This window comes from Nyctereutes procyonoides, unplaced genomic scaffold, assembly GCF_905146905.1.
Source record: "Nyctereutes procyonoides isolate TBG_1078 unplaced genomic scaffold, NYPRO_anot_genome, whole genome shotgun sequence".
NCBI classification, from domain to species: Eukaryota; Metazoa; Chordata; class Mammalia; order Carnivora; family Canidae; genus Nyctereutes; species Nyctereutes procyonoides.
Window position 1 is genome coordinate 11,354,878 of NW_026575132.1, and position 25,767 is coordinate 11,380,644.

General features: G+C 40.4%; 1 protein-coding gene across 1 annotated transcript in view; it reads left to right on the top strand.

The window, feature by feature from the left end:
* Positions 1 to 2,708: 2,708 nt before the first annotated feature.
* BMPR2 (bone morphogenetic protein receptor type 2) overlaps positions 2,709 to 25,767 on the top strand; it is a 197,375-nt gene continuing 174,316 nt past the window's right edge. Inside the window, exon 1 of the mRNA XM_055345298.1 lies at positions 2,709 to 2,841. Coding sequence (XP_055201273.1) covers positions 2,766 to 2,841 — 76 coding nt within the window. The 5' untranslated portion in view covers positions 2,709 to 2,765. The remainder of the gene's footprint in view (positions 2,842 to 25,767) is intronic.

Here is a 25,767-nt window from a genome sequence, read left to right on the forward strand (position 1 = left end):
CCACTAAAAGTCTGAGAATCCTGGGTTGGTATTATCAAAACCCGTAATTATACTGGATACTTAGGATGATAACAGCAACCAGTTTAAGGAGTGTGGAGGTTTATTCACATCAAGTTCAGATAGAGAGATAAAAGGGGGCTTGAATACGCAAATAGAGGGTATGACTTCAGGAGTGTCTGTGAATGTGTGTTTGGAGCTGCCCTTATCCACAATGAAAAACCAGCCAAACCAGCCTTCAGAATAACCCTTCTGCTTAGTAGAAGGAAGGCTAGACTTCACCTCTAAGATCGCCCTCCCACGCAAATCTTCCACCTCGCAGCTAAGAATTAAACACAGACTTCCGATCATGGCGCCACGCACGTCACTTTCTCCCTTTCCCCCTCCCCCAGCAAAATCCCACCCAAGTCGACCAGCTCTCGCAGGAGGTGTGCAAAGGCTGCAGGGCGGGGGTGGGGGGTGGGGGGTGGCGGAATTCCTGCTCTTATCCGGGTCCCTTGGGTTTTTGCAATTCAAAAGACCCGACTAAACAGATCCTTTCCAGGAAGCCTCGCTACCAGCGGGACCTTTTTCATTTCCTTGGGTGCGAAGTCATTCTTTCTTCACTCAGGGGCAGCAACGCCTCCCCATAATTTTCCTTCCACATGTCCTAAAAAAAACAAAACAAAAAAACAAAAACAAAAGAAAAAAAAAACAACCCCGCAAAAAAACCTAAGGCCCACAGCCTTTGTGAATAAAGGCCCACCCTGCAAGTGGAAGCCGCGCGGCCACGACAGATACGCATGTACAGCGGGACAATGTACAGGAGCCAAAGGAGAGAGTTTTCTTTCTGACTTCGCATCCTTTCAAAAGGTCCGATAGTTCTGTCAGCCAAGAAGGGCGCTCGAGAAGAGCGGGGCGCCGAGAAGAGCAAAGATACCAATTCCGGGTGGGCTTTCCCGTTCCGGCTTTTGTTTTGAGTCAGTGGTGAGGGGAGCCGGAGGAGGAGTCCGAGGTCTACGGGTCTGGGAAAGGAGGGTTCTTCGGGATTCTCTGGGATACGGAGACGGAGGCTCCCACCGCAAGAAACGACGAGGCAGTTCCGCCCGTCGCGCCTCTACTCCAGGAGTCCCGGGGGACACGGCGACACCTCAGTCCGGGGCTCAATCACCCAGCTCACGGGAGTTGGCCGAGGCTGGACAAAAGATGTGGCCGCTCTCTCCTCAACGCACCCCCAGATCCCGAGCGTGCCCGTGAGGAAGGCCTGCGCGCGTGCGGGAGAAAGGCCGTCGCTGCCCACCGCGCGCTGCGGGCCCCGCCCTGCCCTCCGCGGCCCGGCAGAGACGCGCCACGCGAGGGCCGCGGAGTCCGTGTCAGCTCGCCGCCAGCGAGGGGCGGGGCCGGGCGGGGCCGCGAGCGCGCAGGCGCAGTGCGGGCTTCCTCGCGCCGCCGCCGCCACTGCCGCCGCTGCCGCCGCCGCCGCCGCCGCCGCCGCCGCCCGCGCTGCACCACAGGCCCCGAGACAGACAGGGCCGGGAAGAGCCGGAGACTGAGGAGGAGGAGGCGGAGGCGGAGGCGGCGGCGGAGGCGGGGCGACTCCGGTGACCGGGAGCGCCGCAGACTGGCAGCTGCGGCGACTCCCCCCTTTGTGTCTGGTCTGCTCGGAGCCACTAGAAGTGCTGCCCGGAGGGGTGCGGGGTGTCTCGCCGCCTCGTCGCCCACCCCCCACCTCCCCAGCCGGCCGCCCCCCCGCCCTCGGACCGCGACGCCCGAGCTCCGCCCGGAGCCCAGAGCTGCGGGAGAACGAGGCGGCGGCGGCGGCGGCGGCGGCGGCGGCAGCGGCTTCCTCAGGGAAGGGGCTGCGATTCGCTCACGGGAGCCATTGACGGGAGGAGACGAGGCTTTTCTTCGTGGGATTTACCTCAGGCAAGACTGAGCGGCTGCAATAGAGAGAGAGAGGAGCGAATCCGGGAGGGCTGGAGAGGGCAGCTCGCGCACCTCGGGAGCTCGGCGCCCGGCCTGCTGCCCCTCCCCTCCCCCGCCGCCCGCCGTCCGCCGCCCGCCGCCCTCCGGCCGGGCCCGGGCACGGCCTCGCGGGACTGTTCGCCGAGGGCTTGAGGGCTGTGGGTCCGTCCATGGAGGCCGGCACCTCTGACCATCCGGTCGAGGAACAGGGCTTGTTGTCCTCCAGCTCCGAGTGAAGGAAGCACCGAAGCGAAACTTAAAAAGGAATCCTGCGCTCCGGGAGCCGCGGGCGATGCGACTCGTGCCGCCGGCCGCCGCCGCCGCCGCCGCCGCCGCCCGCCCGGCTTCGCCCTCCGCGGCGGTCGGGAACTCGTCCTGATCCTCAGCCCCGCCATCGAATCCCCCCCGCCCCCCCTCCCCCCTGCGCCCTGGATATGTTTTCTCCCAGACCTGGATATTTTTTTGACATCGTGAAACTACGAGGGAAATAACTGCGGGGCTTTCTCCTGTCTGCCCGCGGCACCCGGACATGCCTTCAGTCTGGGGGGCCGAGGCACCCCGTCCTAGGCGAGTGGACCTCCCCAGACGCGAGGGACAGAAATGAAGGGAGTTTCTGCAGCGGAATGAAAGCTCTGCAGCTAGGTCCTCGCATCTGCCATTTGTCCTTTCAAACTGCATTGTAATACCCACGGGCCGGACAAGTCAGACAAGAGCGGGGACCAGCCCCCCCCATCCAGCCCCCCACCCCCACCGGCCGTATCTACGCCCGTGTTTACTTTCCATATTTCTTTTCTCTGCTCTCCTGCTACTCGGCTGGCCCAGGGATGCCTCCTTCGCTGCAGCGGCCCCGGTGGGTGCCGTCGCTCCTGTGGACCGTCCTGCTGGTCAGCACTGCGGCCGGTGAGTAGCCCGGGGGCGGCGCGTCGGGCCGCTGCCTCCGCGGGAGGCGGGCGAGGGGAGCCCGCAGAGGCCGAGGCCTGCGCTCGCCGTGGAGGCATCGGCGCCGGTACCTGCGCGCCTTTCCCGTCCCTGCTGGGGAAATAACCTTGCATGTTTTTGTGTAGTTAACAATCCCTACTCCCGTATCCACCCCCCCCCCACCCCACGCCTCCCCATCCCCCACGGGGGGTGGGGGGGGGGAAAGACATATTGGGTGTGGTATCTTGACATTTTTAGCTGTGAGGTAATGCAAGGATTAAAAATAATATTTTAATCGCCAATGAACAGTGTCTATTATGAGATCTTTGGAAACAGAGCTGTAGGTTTTTTTTTAATATATAAAGCAAATTTAGCTTACAGTAAAAAGAACAACTATAGCACGCACACTTTAGCGTTATTTTTAGATTTCGATCATTCTTCGGGAATCCATGTTACTTTCGTGATTTCGAAATGTTACGGAATGAATTGAATACATGTTGAGAAAGGCAGAAATTGGAGATTCTTAATACATTGTATAATACTGCGAATTATTGTTGTTAGTAGTATTTTTTTCTTCCAAAGTATTTTGGTAATGATATTTCCATCTTTTCAACCTAGATACACTCGTATTTGTATATACTTTTGGAATAACTGTTGGGCTTAAAAGTATTTTTGATAACTTTATGTTTTAGTCATCTGGCATCTGTTGGCTTTCCTGTCATTGAGGCAACTTTGACCTCATACCAGACGTCTAGCATATTTGAGTCCTGAAAGTTCTTTGACATTTTACTAAGCTTCAAGGGAAATGGTAGTCATCCTTTCCTTAGGATATTTTCTTTTTAGTTCCCAGACACCTTAGAGAAGGCTTCATTTCCATTTACAATGATTTTTGAAGCAGTTTTTACTGACATGTTTTTAGAAATTTTTGGAAGGGAACTGTACATATAATTCTTAAGTTTGGTGTAGGATGGCCAAATAGATTGTGCATTTAAAATTGAGTAAAGGACAATATAACTGCTTTCCAATTGCTTTTTTTTTTTAATATAAGTGTGTACTTTTCACATTCAGTAAATTTCTCATTGCTATGCTAAATACAGAAGTTGCTTGCTTATTTCCACTTTAAAAGTCTGCATTGGAAAAATTCTAAAAGAAATTTGAAGTTTCCTTTAGTGCCTCTGATTTTGGTAGATTAATGTCTACTATGTTTATGATAAATCTATGTAGTTGTGTTAAAAGAATTCAAACTAATGAACATTTTGAAACTGGCATTTTAATATTCTTAATCATCACAGTTCCTTTTGGGATAAAAATGAACAATTTTTTCTAGATTTTGTTTTTATTATGTTAGCTTTTTAAATTCTCTAGCAGTAAGGCTTGCGATTCCTGTAAAATATAAAGAGAGTAAAAGGCTTTAGGCTTAAGCAGTCGTCCTATGAGAAATCTCAGAACATACAGACTTTGTATGTTCTTTGTTATCCTTAACCTTTTTAGAATGTAGATTCTCATTTACAATTGACAGGCTTATTTTGTGATCAGAACTGGTAACAGTAAGGGAAAGAACATTGATTTAAAAATACATTTAATTTGTATTTGGTAAATAGAATAATGTCCCTCAAAAGGGAGGGATCGAAAGAATCACTGATTAAAAGTGAGAGGTAGAAAGAATCACTGAAGTGGTTTTAGTCTCCTTTTTTTTTTCTTTAGTATTGCATAGTACCAGATGTCAAAATTTGTGAAGCTGGATTTCAGAATCATAAAAATAATAATAATAGCTAGTGTTTACTGAGTGCTTGCTTTGTGCCAGCGACTATTCTAATAGCTTTACATATATTTTCTCATTTGATTTTCATGACAATTCTATGCTCTAGGTTTAATTATGTTCCTTTTACAGAGAGGGCAAGTGAAGCCCAAAGAATTTAAATAACTCACTACAGAGTAAATTGTGGAGCCAAGATTATGGCCTGTACCCTTACTTTATCATGTTAATGATAATAGCTCATTCTAATTGAGAACATAAGATAGAGTAGTGCCTTCACTAGGTCAGCCTTGAAAAGAAGTAGGGACACTTGATAGGATCTTCATTCAGCACTGGCTACGCAGAAGTCATGGTTCTTTTTTTTTTTAAAAATTTTTTATTTATTTATGATAGTCACAGAGAGAGAGAGAGAGGCAGAGACACAGGCAGAGGGAGAAGCAGGCTCCATGCACCGGGAGCCCGACGTGGGATTTGATCCCGGGTCTCCAGGATCGCGCCCTGGGCCAAAGGCAGGCGCCAAACCGCTGCGCCACCCAGGGATCCCCAGAAGTCATGGTTCTAAATGTGTAAAACTTTGCCTAATATTGGAGTGGCTAGTACAATTTCATTAGGTGCAAGGTGATTAGAGAGGGCCTGGGAGAACTTGGGATACATAGATGTAGTGATGTAACCAGACAGGTGCAAGTAGTGCTGCTGAGTAAGAAAAAAATGCTGAAAGACTGACTGATATCACATCCCTCTTTGGGGCCGTGGATAAATCCTTTATTTCTTTTGAATTCCTCTTTCCCACGTACAGCATATAGTTCATGGATTCCTTAATTCTTTTTTTTTAATATTTTATTTATTTATTCATGAGAGACTCAGAGAGAGGTAGAGACATAGGCAGAGGCAGAAGCAGGCTCCCTGCAGGGAACCCGATGTGGGGCTCGATCCCAGGACGCTGGGATCACGACCTGAGTGGAAAGCAGACACTCAACCACTGAACCATCCAGGTGTCCCATAGATTCCTTAATTCTAGGAATATTTTATATGCAAAAATTTGGAATTTACAAAAAATATAATGTGCTTGTTTGGTTTATAAACTTTAATAAAATAATACGATGCAATGCAGTACTTATTGCAGAAATAGCTTCTATTAAAAAATTTTTTTTTGGAAAAAAAGTCATGCTTTGTTTAGGTTGTAATGGTTACAGATAACATATGTAACCTTATATCCCACCCTACTCTTTTCAGGCCCTTGAGCAGGCTCAGCTACCCTTTCCTCCAGTCTTCTTGTCCTCCTCCTTCTTGTCCTTCTTCCCATCCTTGGTGGCCTGGACGGCCAGGGATCCCATGACATTTCAAACAGCCTTTTTGTTGGGATTCATTCCTGGAAGGTTCTCCAGAACATCTGAAGGAACTTGGGATTCTGCATCATAATCCTTTTCCTCCTGGGCTGGCTAAGATGTGTTTAATGGGTGGACTGACATCAGTGTCAGCTAAATCATCCTGCATTTGAAATAATTCACTTGATCAGATTTCTTTTCTTTTTTCTAAGTAGACTCCGGGGCTTGAACCCACGACCTTGAGGTCAAGAGTTGCATGCTCTACTGACTGAGCCAGCCAGGTGCACCTCACTTGATTAGATTTCAGTTTTACACTCTCTTGAGGAACACACACATTGTCTAAAGGAAGATTCACTTATTTAGTTAGGATTCTTGAGCACTGAAATTAATAAATAGTGTTGAAACTGGAAATTTAGTAATCTTTATTTTTGTGTTTCTTAATGTGGGCACTGCAATAGGGTCACCTGTGTTTTTTGTTTTTTAAAATATTTATTTGAGAGAGTACAAGTGGGAGGGACAGAGGGAGAGAGAATCTTTAACAGACTGCACTGAGCACAGAGCCAGATACAGGGCTCAGTCTCACAAACATGAAATCATGATCTGAGCAGAATTGGGCACTCAGCTAGCTGTGCCATCCAGGCCCTCTATCTCCTGTGGTTTTTGATAAAATGCTTATTTTTGTCACTATTGTCTAGATGTACTGAATGAATCTCTCTGGGACCTTTTTTTTTTTTTTTTTTTTAAACTTGATTCTCCCTTAGGTAAGTTTTTTTTTTTTTTTTTTAGTTGTCTTGTTTATTTATTTGTTTGTTCGTTCATTCATTCATTCATTCATGAGAGACACACAGAGAGAGGCAGAGAGAGAAGCAGGCTCCATGCAGGGAGCCTGATATGGGACTCGATCCTGGACCCTAGGATCACACCCTGGGCTGAAGGCAGACACTTAACCGCTGAGCCACCTAGGCTTCCCCCCACTCCCCTTAGGTAGGTTTGAGGACCACTGCTTTATATAATAAGTTTTGATTGTTTGGATTTTTAAAATATTGTGATTCAGTCAGCTTTTGCTTCAACTGGTAATAACTGGTAATAACTGGTAACCACAAAATCATAGTGACATATAACAATAAGCATTTATTCTGCTCCATTTGTCTCATTCTTGGGCCCAGGCTGGAGGGAAGGGTAACATCTCTCTGGGGGGAGCTTGTCTCACAGCCGTAGCAGAAGTACAAGAAGACAAACCCAATCCCACCAGTCATTTTCAGATTCTTGTTCCTCTGACATCTCGTTTGGCCAAGACCAAAGACAAGGGGTAGTGAAGTATACTTTGGCTATAATGAGGCCATGGTGATATATGGACATGTGATACTATTGCTTGGAAATGAAGAATTCAGATCTTCAGTCTGCCACATGTTTTCAGGAAGATGGTCCAGGAGAGGAGCTTCTCTTACCATTTGAACATAGCCAGACTCTTCATTAGGCTTTTGCGTAAAAATGATACCAATTTTGATCTCTACAAAAGCCTATGGCATGTGGGATGATGTGGTGTGGTAGTGGTGTTGGTGTATATGAAATGTGGGGACAGAGAGATTTTACTTAAGGACAATAGCTTTCCTTCATTAAAGACCATTTTTCTTAACATAGAGAAGAAATTGAATATTGATTTCTGATGAGTAAATTCTTTTTTTTTTTATTTTAAGATTTATTTATTCATGAGAAACACAGAGAGAGGCAGAGACACAGGCAGAGGGAGAAGCAGGCTTCATGCAGGGAGCCTGACGTGGGACTTGATCCTGGGTCTCCAGGATCATGTTCTGGGCTGAAGGCAGTAATAAACCGCTGAGCCACCCTGGCTGCCCTGATGAGTAAGTTCTAAATTTTTTTTTTTTTAATTTTTATTTATTTACGATAGTCAGAGAGAGAGAGAGAGAGAGAGAGGCAGAGATACAGGCAGAGGGAGAAGCAGGCTCCATGCACCGGGAGCCCAATCCCGGTGTCTCCAGGATTGTACCCTGGGCCAAAGGCAGGCGCCAAACCGCTGCGCCACCCAGGGATCCCCCTGATGAGTAAGTTCTAACTATAAAAGGTATAGAATGAAGTCAGTGTAAATCAGTTAATTTTATAAATGGCCGTACCACTTAATCTGGCGCTTACTCATATATTGCCTTGCTTTTGAGTATCAGTTTTATGTATTTGCTTTGTCCTCCTAACTGATAAGTGCTTCTTGAGGACAGGGTTCATATTTTAAATTGCTTTGTAATCTACCATATTGCATGCAGAATAGAAGTTGTTTAAGAAATACTAAATGAATGAATAATAAAAAAGGAATGGGAGCCAGGAAGTATTCTAAGATTGGTTCCTTACTCAGTGATCTATTTAGTAATTTATTCTTTCTTTGGTCCCATTCCTTTAACTATAAAGTAGTTTAAATGGTGTATTAGGTAAGGAGATTCATGTCTTGAGTTAATGAGACCTGAGCTCTGTGTGATTCTGAGTAAACAGATTACTCAACATAGTCTTCTCAGGTATAATATTATGGGATTGGACTAGATTATGTTTGAAATACAGATTCATGGGAACCACCCCAGACCTACTTAATATCTGGACAGTGAGTTTGGGAATCTGCATTTTATTTTATTTTTTTAAAGTTTATTTATTTTTTTAAAAGATTTTATTTATTTATTCATAGAGACACAGACAGAGAGAGGTAGAGACACAGGCAGAGGGAGAAGCAGGCTCCATGCAGAGAGCCTGATGTGGAACTCGATCCAGGGTCTCCAGGATCACGCCCTGGGTTGCAGGCAGCGCTAAACCGCTGCGCCACCGGGGCTGCCCTAAAGTTTATTTTTATTAAAGCAAGTATATGAGCAGGAGGGTGGAGGGGCAAAGGGGGAGGGGGAGAATCTCAAGCAAATTCTGCACTGAACAGGGAGCTTTATGCTGGACTTCATCCGACCCTGGGATCATGACCTGAGCTGAAGGCAGATGCTTAATTGACTGAGTCACCCAGGCACTGTGAGAATTGTTGAAATATTTCTAAAAGAAATAGTGCAAAACTAAATTAGACCAGGTAACACTGATTTGGTTTTAGTTACAAATGAATATCCCATAGAACATTCCAGGTGGATAAATTGCATATATTAAATTTCTGTCTACCCAAGAAGGATTATATTCTGATTTGATTGATCTCGTTTTTTTTTTTTTAAGATTTATTTATTTATTTAACTCATGAGAGACAGAGAGTGAGAGAGGCAGGCTCCATGTAGGGAGCCCAATGTGGGACTCAATCCCAGGTCTCCAGGATCACACCCTGGGCTGAAGGTGACACTAAACCAGTGAGCTACCTAGGCTGCCCTTGATTGATATCTGATAGAAAAAAATTAAATATGAATCCTGTGATATCTAGGAATTCATAAATTTTGACCATTTTGCATAGTTTTTACACGTGTTGAAAAGACTCCCATATTACCAAACTATTTTCCCCTTGTGGTTAAATGGTCTAGTCCAGAATTATTTTATAAGCAATGAAGATGACTTTGGTAGAATTTTGAGTACAATAGACTTGATTTTATTTTTGTTTTTAATTTTTTAAAAATCTGTGAGATGGGTACGACAGCTAAGACTGCTGGATTACAAGAATACATATATAATTAATGTATAGTCTGTATGAGGTTAGAAATCTGTGGGTAAATGACATGAACATTTTATTTAAACATTTTTTTAAAACATTTTTTTTAAAGATTTTATTTTTCAGTAATCTCTATACCCAGTGTAGGGCTCAGACTCACAACCTGCAGATCAATATTCCCATACTCGACAAAGTGAGCCAGCCAGGTGCCCCTGACGTGAACATTTTAGAATATATTGCTTTATCAGAATTGTTAGAACACAGCATCTCTTTCTTACTGTTAATTGAACTTAATACAGTAAGTGTTTGACCAGACCCAGTTAATATTCCAATATGTACTCATGGGAGCAGTGACAAGGGTAGGGGGGCATTAATAGGATAGATAACATATGGAAGGAGAATTAAAATGTCCAGTCAACAAACTTTTTTAGTGCTTCCTTTGTACAAGGTTCTTTTTAAAATGTTGGTGGATACAAAGAAAAACAAGGGCTTCCTCTTCTCCTCCAAACATCTCATGCCATTGCCTATATTACATTCTGGAAGGGAATTAGATTTCATTCTATTTGAAGCAGGGTAGTTATTTTGCAAGTCTTATTAGCACTGTATTCTTTCTTTTCTGCTTATCTTTCGGGATGAGAAATTCCTGAAGGTATTCTGCAGCACAGGAAAAGAAATGGTTCCTGTGTGTCTTCTAGCTGATTTCCAGCTTCTTCTTCTTCTTCTTTTTTTTTTTTTTCCTGTCTTCTCTGACAGCCTTCTTGAAAGAGCAGTGAACACTTCTGGATTTCTGTATCTTCAACTCCTTACTTGGTCCCATGATGTATATTATTTCACCAGTGACTTCCTACTTGCCTTAGTCAGTGACTTTTTTTTTTTTTTTTAAGATTTTACTTATTTGAGAGAGAGAGAATGTGCATGAGCAGAGGGGAGCGACAAAGAAGGGAGAGGGAGCCTGATGTAGGGCTTCATCCCAGGACACTGAGATCATGACCTGAGCAGACCTGAGCCAAAGGCCCCAAATGCCCCTTCAGTGATTTTTCAATCTTGTTCTTTTTTTTTTTTTTAAAGATTTTATTTATTCATGAGAGACACAGAGAGAGAGAGGGGCAGAGACATAGACAGAGGGAGAAGCAGGGTCCCTGCGGGGAGCCTGATGTGGGTGGGACTCCATCCCAGACCCCGGGATCATACACCCTGAGTTGAAGGTAGATGCTAAACTGTTGAGCCACCGAGGTGTCCCTCAATCCTGGTGTTTTTTTTTTTTTTTGTTTGTTTTTTTACTTTTCTATTTAATTTGACAATTTCAATCACCCCTTCCTTGAAACTCTCCTTGTCTGACTTTAATTAATTTGCATTTCTCTGGCTATATATCTTCTCCATCCTCTCATCTCCATAAATGTTCTGTTTTCTTCTTTTTAAATCTCTCCCTTAGATTGTTTTGAGTATACATACTTTTTATTGCTACTCCTCTCCTTTGTTGATTTTCTTTTATTGTTACTCCTCTCTCAGGCTTGAATTATTCTGGAAAGTAGATTTCTTTTTTTGTTTTTGTTTTTGTTTTTGTGTTGTTCTGTTTTGTTTTAAGTAGATGATTTCTAAGTCAAACAGGTGAAGCGAGAAAGATTTGAGTTCTTCCTAGTGGTACCATCGGCTGTTTACTTCACTTTGGGAATATCACTAATTTTGGTCTCAATATCCTCATTGTAAAGTGATGAGATTGGCCTGCATGATACTTACAGCATTTATAGCACTTTTGCTTATGGTATGAGAGAAGCCAGTGACATTCTTAGTTACTACTAAGTGTATAACACTTTGAATGATATATTTGGTTATTATTGAGTGCGTATATATAGTATTCTGAATTTAGCTTAGATTGGGGAAAACTGGGGTATTCTGAAATGGTAAAATCACTACTTTGAAAGAAATGTAAGTTTTTGCAAATACATTTTGTATGTTGATTATGTTGAGTTAGGACCACAAAAGTGTTATAAAGAAAGGCACTATAGGGATATTCTCGAATGAAAATATAAGAATAATCTAACTAAATATAAAGGGTGCTTTTAAAAAGTTGGAATCCAAAAATTTTAGAGTTGGAAAGGACCTTAGAGTAGACTTTAAATACTTTTTAGTTAGGAAGATAAAAGACAATCTCGTCTTTATTTTATTTTTTAAAAGATTTTATATATTTATTCATGAGAGAGAGAGAGACACACACACACAGGGAGAGGCAGAGACATAGGCAGAGGGAGAAGCAGGCTCCATGCAGGAAGCATAATGTGGGACTTGATCCTGGAACTCCAGGATCTCGCTCTGACCCAAAGGCAGATGCTCAACTGCTGAGCCGCCACCCAGGTGTCCCTTTTTTTTCTTTTTTTTTTAAATATTTTATTTATTTGTCTTTGTTTTAATTTAATTTTCTATTTTAATTCTAGTATAGTTAACATACAATATTAGTTTCAGGTATACAATGTAGTGATTTGATAATTCTATACATTACTCTGTTCATTATAATAAGTGTGCTCTGAATCCCCTTAACCTGTTTTACCCACCCCCCCATCCACCTCCCCTCTGGTAATCATGTTTGTTCTTTATAGTTAGAGTCTGTTTTTTTGGTTTATCTCTTCTTTTTTTTTTTTAATTTTTATTTATTTATGATAGTCACACAGAGAGAGAGAGAGAAGCAGAAACATAGGCAGAGGGAGAAGCAGGCTCCATGCACCGGGAGCCCGATGTGGGACTCGATCCCGGGTCTCCAGCCCTGGGCCAAAGGCAGGCGCCAAACCGCTGCGCCACCCAGGGATCCCTCTCTTCTTTTTTTTTGTTTCTTAAATTCTACATATGAGTGAAATCATATGGTATTTGTCTTTCTCTGACTTACTTCATTTATCATTATACTCTCTAGATCCATCCCTGTTATTGCAAATGACAAGATTCCATTCACATATATACACACACGTACATACATACGTATATATGTATACACACACACACACACACACACACATTGCATCTTCTTTATCCATTCATCTATGGATGAACACTGGGCTGTTTCTATAACTTGGCTATTGTAAATAATGCTGCATTAAACATAGGAGTGCGTATATCTTTTTGAATTAGTGTTTTCATATTCTTTGGGTAAATACTCAGTAGTGGGGTTATTGGATCACATGGTAATTCTATTTTTTTTTTTGGTAATTATATTTTTAATTTTTAAAAAAGATTTATTTATTTTAGAGAGGGCATGTGGCATGGGGGGAGTGACAGGGAAAGAAAGAGAAACTTTAGCAGATTCTGCACTGGATATGGAGTCCGCCGCATGCTCCATCTCATGATCTTGAGATCACATCCTGAGCCGAAACCAAGAGTCTAGGGCTCACCTGGCTTGCTGACTGCGCCATCCAGGTGTCCCTATTTTTAATTTTTTGAGGAATCTCCGTACTATTTTCCACAATGACTGTACCAGTTTGCATTCACCAGCAGTCAAGGGGGTTCCTTTTTCTCCACATCCTTGGCAACACTGGTTTCTTGTGTTTTTGAGTTTAGCCATTCTGACAAGTGTGAGTTGATAGCTCATTAAGGTTTTGATTTGCATTTTCCTGGTGGTGAATGATGTTGAGCATCTTTTCATGTCTGTTGGCCATCTGTGTAATCTTCTTTGAAGAAATGTTTGCTCATGTCTTCTGCCCATTTTTATTTGGATTATTTGGGGGATTTTTGGCATTGAGTTGTATAAGTTCTTTATATATTTTGGATACTAACTCTTTATTGAATATGTCATTTATAAGTATCTTCTCCCATTCAGTAGGCTGTCCTTTAGTTTTGTTGATGGTTTGCTTTGCTGTTCAGAAGTTTTTTATTTTGATGAAGTCCCAGTAGATAATCTTTGCTTTTGTTTTCCTTGCCTCAGGAGATATACCTAGAAAAATGTTTCAGTGGCTGATGTCAAAGAAGTTACTACCTGTGTTCTCTTCAAGGATTTTTATGGTTTCAGGTCTCATGTCTTAATCCATTTTGAGTTTATGTTTGTGAATGATGTAAAAAATGTTTTAATATTAAAATAAATAATGCCACGGTCAGTTTCAGCATAGCCTTTGACCCAGTACATTCTAAATCAGTGAGATCTGATTAATGCTATCCTAATTTCTGGTTAGTAAATTTTGTAAAACAGCTTTACTGAGATATAATTTCCATTTCATACAATTTACCCATTTAAACTGTAAAATTCTTTTTTTAAATTTTATTTATTTATTCATGATAGAAACAGAGAGAGGCAGAGACACAGGCAGAGGGAGAAGCAGGCTCCATGACGTGGACTCGATCCCAGGACTCCAGGATCACACCCTGGGCTGAAGGCGGTGTTAAACCACTGAGCTACCCGGGCTGCCCAAAGTGTACAATTCAAATGATGATAGGAAGATGTGTATGCAAGATAACAGATAAGTGTTTGGCAAGAGAAAAATGAATAATTTTGTCTAAATTTCTAATAATTATTGTTCTGCTTTAAAAATATTGCTTGTAGGGGGATCCCTGGGTGGTGCAGCGATTTAGCGCCTGCCTTTGGCCCAGGGCGCGATCCTGGAGACCCGGGATCGAGTCCCACGTCGGGCTCCCGGTGCATGGAGCCTGCTTCTCCCTCTGCCTGTGTCTCTGCCTCTCTCTCTCTCACTGTGTGCCTATCATAAAAATAAAAATAAAAATAAAAATAATATTGCTTGTAACTATTTATTAGATAAATTAATTTTTTCCTGGAAGTTTGTTTAATACCTTCACTATTTGAGTTAATAGTTAATTATATCTTTAACTATATCCAGTTAAACTTTTTCTTACACCCTATCCTTTCCAATACTATTGATATAATAAAAGAACCAGACCTCTTAAAGAATTGAAGTGTACAGTTCATTGTTTTGGTATATTATATTATTAACTTAAAAAATTATGGTATATCAGAGCAAAAAATTTGCCATTTTAACCACTTTCAAGTATATGATTCAGTGGCATTAATAATATTCACAGTGTGGTGCAACACACATTGATGAGTGTCATCAAAATATTCTCATCACCTAAAACAGAAACTTTAGCCATAAGGAATAACCCTCATTTCTCCCTTACTCCTACCCCCTAGTAACCTGTAACCTAATTTCTGTTTCTATGAATTTGCCTACTCTAGGTATTTCATGTAAGTGGAATCATATGATATTTGTCTTTGTGTTTTAGAGTTTACCAGCTCATTATGTTTTAGAGTTTATCCATATTGTAGCATGTGTCAGAATTTCATTGCTTTTTAGGGCTGAATAATATTCCATTGTATATGTATGTGCTACATTTTGTTTATCCATTCATCTGTTGATGGACACTTGAGTTTTCATCTTTTGGCTGCAGTGAACATTGGTGTACAGTAACTGTTCCAGTCCTTTAAATTCCTATGGGTGCATACCTGGGAGTGCAGTTGTTGAATCATATGGTAATTCTATGTTTAGTTTCTTTGAGGAACCACTATACAGTTTTCTACAGTGGCTGTACCATTTCACATCCCAACAGTAATGTCCAAGTGTCTAATTTCTCCACATCTTTGGCAACACTCATTGCTTTCTGTTCTGTTTTTGTAAAAAATTATTGGTCATAGCCATCATAATGAGTGTGAAGTGGTATCTCATTATGGTTTTGATTTGCTTATTTGATTTTCCTTGTGATAAATGATGAACATCTTTTCAGGTGCTTATTGACCATTTGTATATCTTCTTTGAAGAAATGTCTATTAAAGTCCTTTCTCCATTTTTCTCTTCTTTTGAATTTGCTTTTATAGAGCTATAATTGATATATAATGTTCTATAAGTTTAAGGTACAGCATATTGACTTGATACATTTCTATATTGTAATATGATTACCACCATGTTAGCTAACACCTCTATTATATCATGTAATTATCATTAGTGTCTGTGTGGTGGGAACAATTAACATCTAGTCTCTTAGCAGTTTTGAAATTTATAATACAGTATTGTTGTATATAGTTGTGTATTATATACAGGATTTATTCATCTACTGGTTGCAAGTTTGTACCCTTAAACAATATTTATTTTTTTAATTGGATTATTTGTCTTTTTGTTGTTGAATGATAGGAGTTCTTTATATATTATGAATATTAAGTCTCTATCAGATAATTTCCAAATGTTATGGACTGAATATGTCCCCTCAAATTTCATGTTGAAATGATAACCCTCTAGGTGATGATATTAGAAGGTGAGGCCTTTGGGAGTTGATTAGGTCATGAAGGTGGAACCCTTATTAATGGGATTAGTGATCTTATGAAAGAGACCACAGAAAGATCTCTTCCTCTTACCACTTTGTGAGGTTACAACAAAAAGATGGCCATCTAGGAAATGGATTCTCACCAGTTACTGAATCTGTTGGCACCATGATCTTATTAAACTTCCCTGACACCAGAGCTGTGAGAAAGAAATGTTACTTACTTACTTACTTACTTACTTACTTATTTATTTACTTATTTATTTATTTGTTTATTTATTTTAAAGAAATGTTATTTATAAGACTACCTAGTCTCTGATGCATTGTTATAGTAGCCCAAATAGCGAGGGTACCTTTGTTTTCTCCTATTCTCTAGGTTTCTTTTTTTTTTTTTAACTGACTAATCATCTCTGATGTATAAGAGTTTTAATTTTGATGAAGCCTCATTTATTTTGTTGTTATGCATCCTCTTGGAATCTAAGAATCCATTGCCAAATCCAAGGTTATGAAGATTTACTTCTATTTTTCTTTTAAGAGCTCTATGGTTTTAACTGTTAATGTCATTGATCCATTTAAAAAAGATTTTAAAAAAATTATTAGAGAGAGAGAGAACAAGGATGGGGAAGAGCAGAGGGAGGAGGAGAAGCAGACTCACCACCCAGCAGGAAGCCTGATGCAGGGCTCAATCCTGGGACTCTACAATCATGACTTGAGCCAAGGCAGAAGCTTAACCGACTGAGCCACCCAGGCACCCCTATCATTGATTTATTTTGAGCTAATTTTTATGTATGGTATGAGATAGAGATCCAACTTCATTCTTTTGCATGTGGAAATCCAGTTTGTGCCAGTACCATTTGTTGAAGAGACTATTTTTTTCCCCAGTGAATGTAATTGTTACTCTTTTTAAAAAAATAAATTGACCACAGATTTATTTCTATACTTTCAGTTCAGTTCCATCAGTGAGTCCTTGGACCTTTACTTTTCTCTGTATATACTTACTACTCTGATGATCTCATCTGTTCTCATGGCTTTATTTATTTATTTATTTATTTATAATTTATTTAATTTTTAAATTTAATTTTTTTAAAAGATTTTATTTATTCAAGAGAGACACACAGAGAGAGGCAGAGACATAGAGAGAGAAGCAGTCTCCCCACAAGGAGCCCGTTGCAGGACTTGATCCTGGGACTCCAGGCTCACTCCCTGAGCCAAAGACCGTCGCTCAACAACTGAGCCACCCAGGCATCTCCATTCTCGTGGCTTTAAGAGTAGTACATAGAGGTTAACAAGTTTCAAATTTATTTCCATCCCAAACCTCTTTTCTTGGAATCCTGTCGTGTGTAGCTGTGTTTTCAGCATCTCCACTTAGATGTTTGATAGTTATCTAACACTTAATGTGTCCCTGAGCTGCTTCTATAGGTCTGTTCCTCCCATAGCCTAATCCAACTCAGCAAATAGTAGTTCTGTCATTCAAGCTGTTCAGCCAAAAATCTAAGATATCCTTGTCTCTTTTTGCACTCACATCCACTCTGATAGCAAAAACTCTTGGCCCTACCTTCAAAATATATCTAGAGTCTGACTACTTCTTACCACCTCTGTTGTTACCATGTTAATTTTAAAGCCACCATTTTTTTTTATTTTTACCATTTTTTCTTGTATATAATTTTTCCAGTATAGCCTCTCTTTTCTCTAACACAATCACTTTTACGTTAGTCACTTTTCAATAAAGTCTCCAGTGTCACCTTTTTAAGCATAAGTCAAATCATGACATTTCTTTGTTTAAAGCCTCTGCATCTCATTCAGAATAAAAGTCACAGTTTGAAATATCCTATATTCTGGCCCCTACTTCTTATGACTACATTTGCTGATCTTTGTTTTGCTCAACTTTTATTCTGCTTTTAACTTTACACATTAGACAGTAACACATTACACATTAAACAGTACACATTAACATTACACAGTAAACATTTAGAAATCAAACGTTTTAGAAGAGATTAGTTACATTTGAGATACTTTATTCTGTATAATTTGACAGTGGCTACGAATAGTAAATCCAAATATTGGGGGAATAAAAGAGGAGACAAATGAACATATCTGAGCCTCTAACATATCTACTAAGTGCCTTACATATTTACCATATGATCTCATTATCCTTTAAACAGATTACTCAGTACTATTATTTTTCCTTGTTTACAGATAGTAAACTGAGTAAGTGGGAGACCTGGGATTCAAGCTCAGGCCTCTGTAACTCCATTCATGTAATATATATAGTGTTAGCCTGAAGATATAAAATACTTGGAACAGTAGTTTAAGCATCTGAAAAAATTATTGGCATTTTAATCATTCAGGAATAATTTTCCAGACTGAACTATGTCTTGGTTATGTTCTCTTATATTGCAGTAAATGACAACAGATGTTTTAGGTTTTGGTTTTGTGTGTGGCATTCAAATGTTGGTGGATAATAAACATTTTTATTAAAGATTCAAAGCTTCAGTTTTGGAAAGGAGCACCAGTTAAATCAGAAGAATGATGACATATTTAGTTGAGGATAAGTTTTTAAAGTTTCCATCTGTTATTAGTGATTAGAACCCCTAGGGGCCAGTCTAGTGTGAAGAGTAACTTTTAAATTTAGTTATTACTCAAGGGACCACATTGTGGTGACATGAAGGGCAAGATTAAAAACAGTCAAATGATAACGAGATGAATTTTATTCATGTTACTTATTGAAACAAAGTGTTTTTTTGTGAGAGATAACTTTTCTGGTATATTTATTTTTCCTTTGGCTAAACCAATGTGTTAGCTTGATGAACTGTTGTTAAGAATGTTAATCTAGGGACGCATGGCTGGCTCAGCCGTTAAAGTGTCTGCCTTTGGCTCAGGGCGTAATCCTGGAGTCCCGAGATTGAGTCTCCTATCAGGCTCCCCGCATGGAGTCTGCTTCTCCCTCTGCCTATCTGCCTTTCTCTCTCTCTGTGTCTCTCATGAATAAATAAACAAAATCTTTAAAAAATGTTAATCTAGAAATTTAATTGTTATTTATTTATTTATTTATTAAAAAAGATTTTATTTATTCATTCATGAGAGACACAGAGAGAGAGAGGCGCAGAGACACAGGCAGATGGAAAAGCAGGCTGCATGCAGGGAGCCCGGCATGGGACTGGATCCTGGTCTCCAGGATCACGCCTCGGGCTGAAGGTGGCGCTAAACCGCTAAGCCACCAGGGCTGCCCTAAATTTAATTTTTAGCACCAACTATTATCCACCTCTTCTGTAGGAATCATTGTTTTTGTCCCTTTATTTAGGTTTATGCAAAATTCTGTTTTACTGATTCTTGCTGCTAAGTCGTCTTTTTTAAAGATTTTATTTATTTATTCATGAGAGACACACAGAGACAGAGACCTAGGCAGAGGGAGAAGCAGGCTCCCTGCAGGGAGCCTGATGCAGGACTTGATCCCAAGACCCTGGGATCACAACCAGATGTTCAACCACTGAGGCACTCAGGTGCCCCGACTAAGTAAGTCTCTCTTCTGAGAGCAAGACAGTAATCTTAGATTTATACTAAGCTCAGATTTGTACGCTAAGCAGCTAATAGGCTTTATATTAATGAAGTGATATAGATTAATGGAAATAGGAAATTAAATTCATTATCTGAAAATAGATTAAATTCTAGTTATTTGTAATTAAAAGGCAGTGTGTTGAGGCATGGCTTTTGGAAACATATCACTTGGATAGGCTAGGTTGTTTTATTTTATTTTATTTTTTTGTTATTATTTTTCTTGCTCATACTATATGTCCGTTGAAGACAGGCAGAGATATTCTCATCATTTAGGAATCTGGGTTAATGGATTGCCACCATCTTGAAAGTTGATGTTTGCAGTGCCAGAGGTAAAAGAAAGTATAAGATCTTTCATGGCAGTTAGATACTCTGCCTAGAAGACAGTCACATCACTTCTTAAAACCCACCATTTAGTCTCCCTTAACTTCTAGGAACTGTGATCTTTTCAAGTATATAGAAAAGGAATTTGGGAAACAGGACCAGTGATGACAAAGATAGGCTTTTGTTGGCTTTGCTTTATGTTTTTAGACTTGTTTTAGCTTTCAGATTTTGACTTTATTTAAAAAATCTTTCTGTGGGATGCCTGGGTGGCTCAGTGGTTGGGCATCTGCCTTTGGCTCAGGTTGTGATCCCGGATCCTGGGATTGAGTCCCCCATCAGGCTCCCTGCATGAAGCCTGCTTCTCCTCCCTCTGCCTGTGTCTCTGTCTTTCTTTCTGTGTCTTTCATGAATAAATAAATAAAATCTTAAAAAAAAAATCTTTGTTTTTTAGAATCTTTAAGTTGTAATAGATCATTTTAAAATTGATTTTATATGATAATGAAGTATAGAAAATAAGTCAATTCCCGCTTTACTTTTTCTCTAATTCTGTTCTGTAGATATAACCAATGTTAATAGTTTGGATAATTTTTCATACTTTTTTGTATGCATTGTAAATAAACATCTGTATAATTTAGAATTTGTTTTTTAAGTAAAGTTAGAATCATTTATCATGCACAATTTTTGTTATTAATCATGCAGGATAGTTCTAGAAGTAAGATCATTTGGTCAAAGTTTCCACATTAAACTTTTGGTATGAGCTTCCAGATTTTCCCCTGAAAGACTGTGTGCCACTTTACACTTTACATTTCCACCACTAGTATATCAGAATTCTCATTTTCTTTGTTCCTTAATTTAAAAAAAAAATATTTGAGAGCCAGAGAGAGAGAAAACGCACGCATGAGCGAGGTGAGGGCCAGAGGGAGAAGCAGACTCCCTGTTGAGTGAGGAGCCTGATGTAGGGCTCAATCCCAGGACTCCAGGATCATGATGCTTTTTTTTTTTTAAACAGTTTTTTCTTTTTTTCTTTTTTTAAAGATTGTATTTATTTATTCATGAGAAACACAGAAAGAGAGAGGCAGAGATATAGGCAGAGGGAGAAGCAGGCCCCATGCAGGCAGTCTGATGTAGGACTCAATCCCAGTACTCCAGGATCATGCCCTGAGCTGAAGGCAGGCACACTTAACCTCTGAGCCACCTAGGCTTCCTGTATTTTCTTTTTTCTTTCTTTATTTTAAAATATTTTATTTATTTATTCATGAGAGACACAGAGAGAGAGGCAGAGACACAGGCAGAGGAGGAGCAGGCTCCACGCAGGGAGCGTGACGTGGGACTCGATCCTGGGTCTCCAGGATCACACCCTGGACCGAAGGCGGTGCTAAACCACCGAGCCACCAGGGCTGCCTTATTTTCTTTTTTCTTTTTCTTTTTCTTTTTTTTTTTTTTTTTGCCTTATTTTCTTTTTAAAAGATTTTTAAGTAATCCTTACACCCAGTGTGGGGCTTGAACACAACCCTGAGAACAAGAGTCACATGCCCCACCAACTGAACCAGCCAGGTGCCTCCAAAATTTTCAGTTTCTTACACCTTTTCCAAATGCTGTATAATCTTTTCAGTTTTTGCTGAAGCAGAAGCATTGTATTTTGTTTCAGTTTGCAGTGCTTTAATTGTTAGTGAAGCTGAGCTTCTTTTCATATGGTTATTGGCCAGTTATATTTTTCTGAATTACCTGTTTATCAGTTTAATTTTTCTAGTGATTTGTTTTCATGATTTGAAGATGATATTTATATATATGATTTTATATGATTAGAATTGTTTATTTTTTCCTTTATGATATCAGGATTTTCCGTTATCTTTGAAAAACTTTGGGGTGCCTGGCTCAGTCTGTTAAATGTCTGCCTTGGGTTTAGGTCTTGATCCCAGCATCCTGGGATTGAGCTCCACATCGGGCTCCCTGCTCAGCCAGGAGTCTACCTCTCCCTCTCCCTCTGCTTGCCACTCCTTCTGCTTCTACTCTCTCTCTCTGTCAAATAAATAAATAAAATCTTAAAAAAAAAGAAAAGCTTTTACTGGGATCCCTGGGTGGCGCAGCGGTTTGGCGCCTGCCTTTGGCCCAGGGCGCGATCCTGGAGACCCGGGATCGAATCCCACGTCAGGCTCCCGGTGCATGGAGCCTGCTTCTCCCTCTGCCTGTGTCTCTGCCCCCCTCTCTCTCTGTGACTATCATAAAAAAAAAAAAAAATTAAAAAAAAAAAAGAAAAGAAAAGCTTTTACTATACCCACAATTACCAATAACTCTTATAGTAGGTATGTCTATAGTAGGTAGTTATGTGGGTTGTTGTTTTTTTTATGTTTAGAGAATTTAATTCATCTGGAACTATTCTTGGTGTTGTATATATATCAACTCATAATAATGATATGAGATAGATACTATTATTATCTTCATTCACAAATGAAGACTTTTAGACACAGAGAAACTAAGAAACTTGCTCACGGCAACATAGCTAATTACTCTTAATGGCTATGCTCTATTACTTAGTATATAGCCAAGTTGTCTTTTAATCTTTTAATCACTGAATTCCATCTGAGTTCACTGAATTGTCCTTTTTTTTTTTTAAGATTTATTTATATATTTTAGAGAGCAAGAGAATGCTTGTTCGTGAATGCGTATGTGAGTAACTGCCATGAAAGATCTTATACTTTCTTTTACCTCTGGCACTGCAAACATCAACTTTCAAGATGGTGGCAATCCATTAACCCAGATTCCTAAATGATGAAAATATCTCTGCCAGTCTTGAATGGACGTACAGTATGAGCAAGAAATAACCACTATGTTTTAAAATAACAGCCTATCCAAGTGAGTGGGGGGAGGGGCAGAGGGAGAGAATCTTAAATCAGACTCCCTGCTGAGCATGGAGCTACAGGTCATGCTTGATCTCCCCATTTAGGAGATCCTGACCTGAGTTGAAACCAAGAATTGAGTGCTTAACTGACTGAGCCATCCGGGTGCCCCTCACTGAATGGTCTTCTAATAACCAAATTGTCTTTTAATCACTGAATTTCCCTGAAAAGCATCATTTGGGACTGTTAACTTGAAATACATAAAATATACTTCTGCTAACATGTCATAATAGATTATTTTGCTTGTCATGGTAAATAGGTGACTAATATCAATTGTATAAAATGCTTGAGCATGGAAACCCAGACATTTTTAGCTTTCAATTGGAGCCTTACCTGTTATTTTAATTTAAAAATTTCTAAGGGGGCACTTGGGTGGCTCAGTCATTGAGCATCTGCCTTTGGCTTAGGTTGTGATCCTGGGGTTCTGGGATCAAATCCCATATCCGGCTCCCTGCAGGGAGCCTGCTTCTCCTTCTGCCTATGTCTCTGCCTCTCTTTCTCTCTCTTTGTGTCTCTCATGAATGAATGAATAAAATCTTAAAAAAAAAATTCTAAGAACCTTGTTTTTTTTTTGGTTTTTAGCTTATAAAAATTGAGGCAGTTTCAAATAAATAAATAGATGACTAATATGAATGGCTTAAAATGCTTGAGCATGTATATTTATTTAATGTAGAACAACTTTGAGTTAGAACCTATTCTTTTGCAGTTGGTGTATGGAAATACATAGTATTAACTGGAATGCTTTTGTCTTCCTGGTTGTACATTCTAGTGGTCATACATATTTCACAGGATGTGTACAGAGATAGGACACACCGGGGCACCCCGGTGGCTCAGCAGTTTAACGCCGCCTTCAGCCCAGGGCCTGATCCTGGAGGCTGGGGATCGAGTCCCATGTCAGGCTCCCTGCATGGAGCCTGCTTCTCTCTCTGCCTGTGTCTCTGCCTCTCTCTCTCTCTTTGTCTCTCATGAATAAATAAATGAAATCTTTTTTTTTAAAAAAAAGGAAAGAATAGTGGTAGCAAAAGGTAAAGGGACAGAGTTGGAAGTCAGGAGGGAGTAGAAGTAATTTATTTAATTTCCTCTTCTATTTTTTGTCTCTCACTCTCCACTCAAACTGTCCCAGCTTGGTCTGACCTTTTGCCCTTGCCTTTCTTTGATCTTTTTACTGGTGTAGGATCCAAAGAAGTATACCATTCTTAGATGTGTATGGTCTTGTAGGGTTTGTGAATTCAGACATTTTAAACAGTACTGTTGATATTATAAAGTTTGGGAGCTATTACTTAAAGCAAAGAATTAAGGCAGCTCGGGTGGCTCAGTGGTTTAGCACCACCTTCTTCGGCCCAGGGTGTGATCCTGGGGACCCGGGATTGAGTCCCATGTCGGGCTCCCTGCATGGAGCCTGCTTCTCTCTCTCTCTCTCTCTCTCTCTCTCTCTCTCGAATAAATAAATAAAATCTTTAAAAAATAAAGCAAAGAATTATATTTGAAAAGAGAACTCTGAACATTTCAATAAATGACAATATCGGAGGTAAGTTAATACAGTTAGGAGTACTAAAATTACTGTAGGTTGCCTTTATCATTACATCACTTTGGTGAACTGATTCCTGAAATCTTTTCAGCCCATTTTATTTAGGCCACTAATTAGAGAATTTGTTGTTTAAAAGGTAGCATCTAGTTCAGGTGTTTCGAGACAAGATTCCTGTGAGCTTCAACTGAGTCATGGCCTCACTAATTATCTTGAGAATTGTATTAGAATGGATTTCTGCAGCTAATGAATTATTGTTTTTTTTTTATTTTTTAAAAATATTTTATTTATTTATTCACGAGAATACACACACACACACAGAGAGAGAGAGAGAGGCAGAGACAAAGGCAGAGGGAGAAGCAGGCTCCATGCAGGGAGCCTGACGTGGGACTTGATCCTGGGTCTCCAGGATCACCCCTCGGCTGTAGGAGGCACTAAACCGCTGAGCCACCGGGGCTGCCCAGGAATTATTGTTTAAAGGAACCTAGGGGGATCCCTGGGTGGCTCAGCAGTTTGGTGCCTGCCTTTGGCCCAGGGTGCGATCCTGGAGTCCTGGGATCGAGTCCCACATCGGGCTCCCGGCATGGAGCCTGCTTCTCCCTCTGCCTGTGTTTCTGCCTCTCTCTCTCTCTCTCTCTCTCTCTCTCTCTCTCTCTCTCTCTATCATAAATCAATCAATCAATCAATCTTAAAAAAAATAAAGGAACCTGTTGGGCAGCTTAGGTGGCTCAGTGGTTTAGCGCCACCTTCAGTCCAGGGTGTGATCCTGGAGACGAGGGATCGAGTCCCACGTCAGGTTCCCTTCATGGAGCCTGCTTCTCTCTCTCCCTCTGCCTGTGTCTGTGCCTCTCTCTCTATGTCTTTCATGAATAAATAAATAAAATCTTAAAAAAAAAAGAACCTGTTGTATAAAGGATTTTCCAAAAAACATATTACATTAATAAAGTAACTTAAGTGCAGAGAACTGTATTGGATGCTACTCAGAGTAACATAAAGAGAAATAGCTGTTTCTCTTTATTTTATTTTATTTTTTTAAATTTTTATTTATTTATGATAGTCACAGAGAGAGAGAGAGGCAGAGACACAGGCAGAGAGAGAAGCAGGCTCCATGCACCGGGAGCCCGATGTGGGATTCGATCCCGGGTCTCCAGGATCGCGCCCTGGGCCAAAGGCAAGCGCCAAACCGCTGCGCCACCCAGGGATCCCAGCTGTTTCTCTTTAATAACTAACATCCCTCTTTAGGAATGTCTTTTATGTGTCCAGTGCAGTGTTTTTACATGTATTTTTCTCTAATCAAACTAGCTGAAAGGTAGGTATTTTTTCTATTATAGAATTAGGGAGACAGACTAATAGATTAAGTAGTTATATATAGCATATAATATATACATCTAATACTTAAAGATTACTTATTAAATTATTTATTGAATGCTTCTTTTTGACAGGCATTTTGCTAAGTTTTTTACTTAATTTCATATGATTCTGATATCAGTTTTGTGTTATAGGTATTTTCCTATAGATAAGGAAAATAAAGTTAAATAAATCACCTAAAATCATACACATAGAAAGTGACGAAACTGGAATTCAGGCCAAGGACTTGGTTTCTGAAAGTCTCTACTTTTTTTAAAAAAAAATTTTATTTATTTATTCACAAGAGACCCACA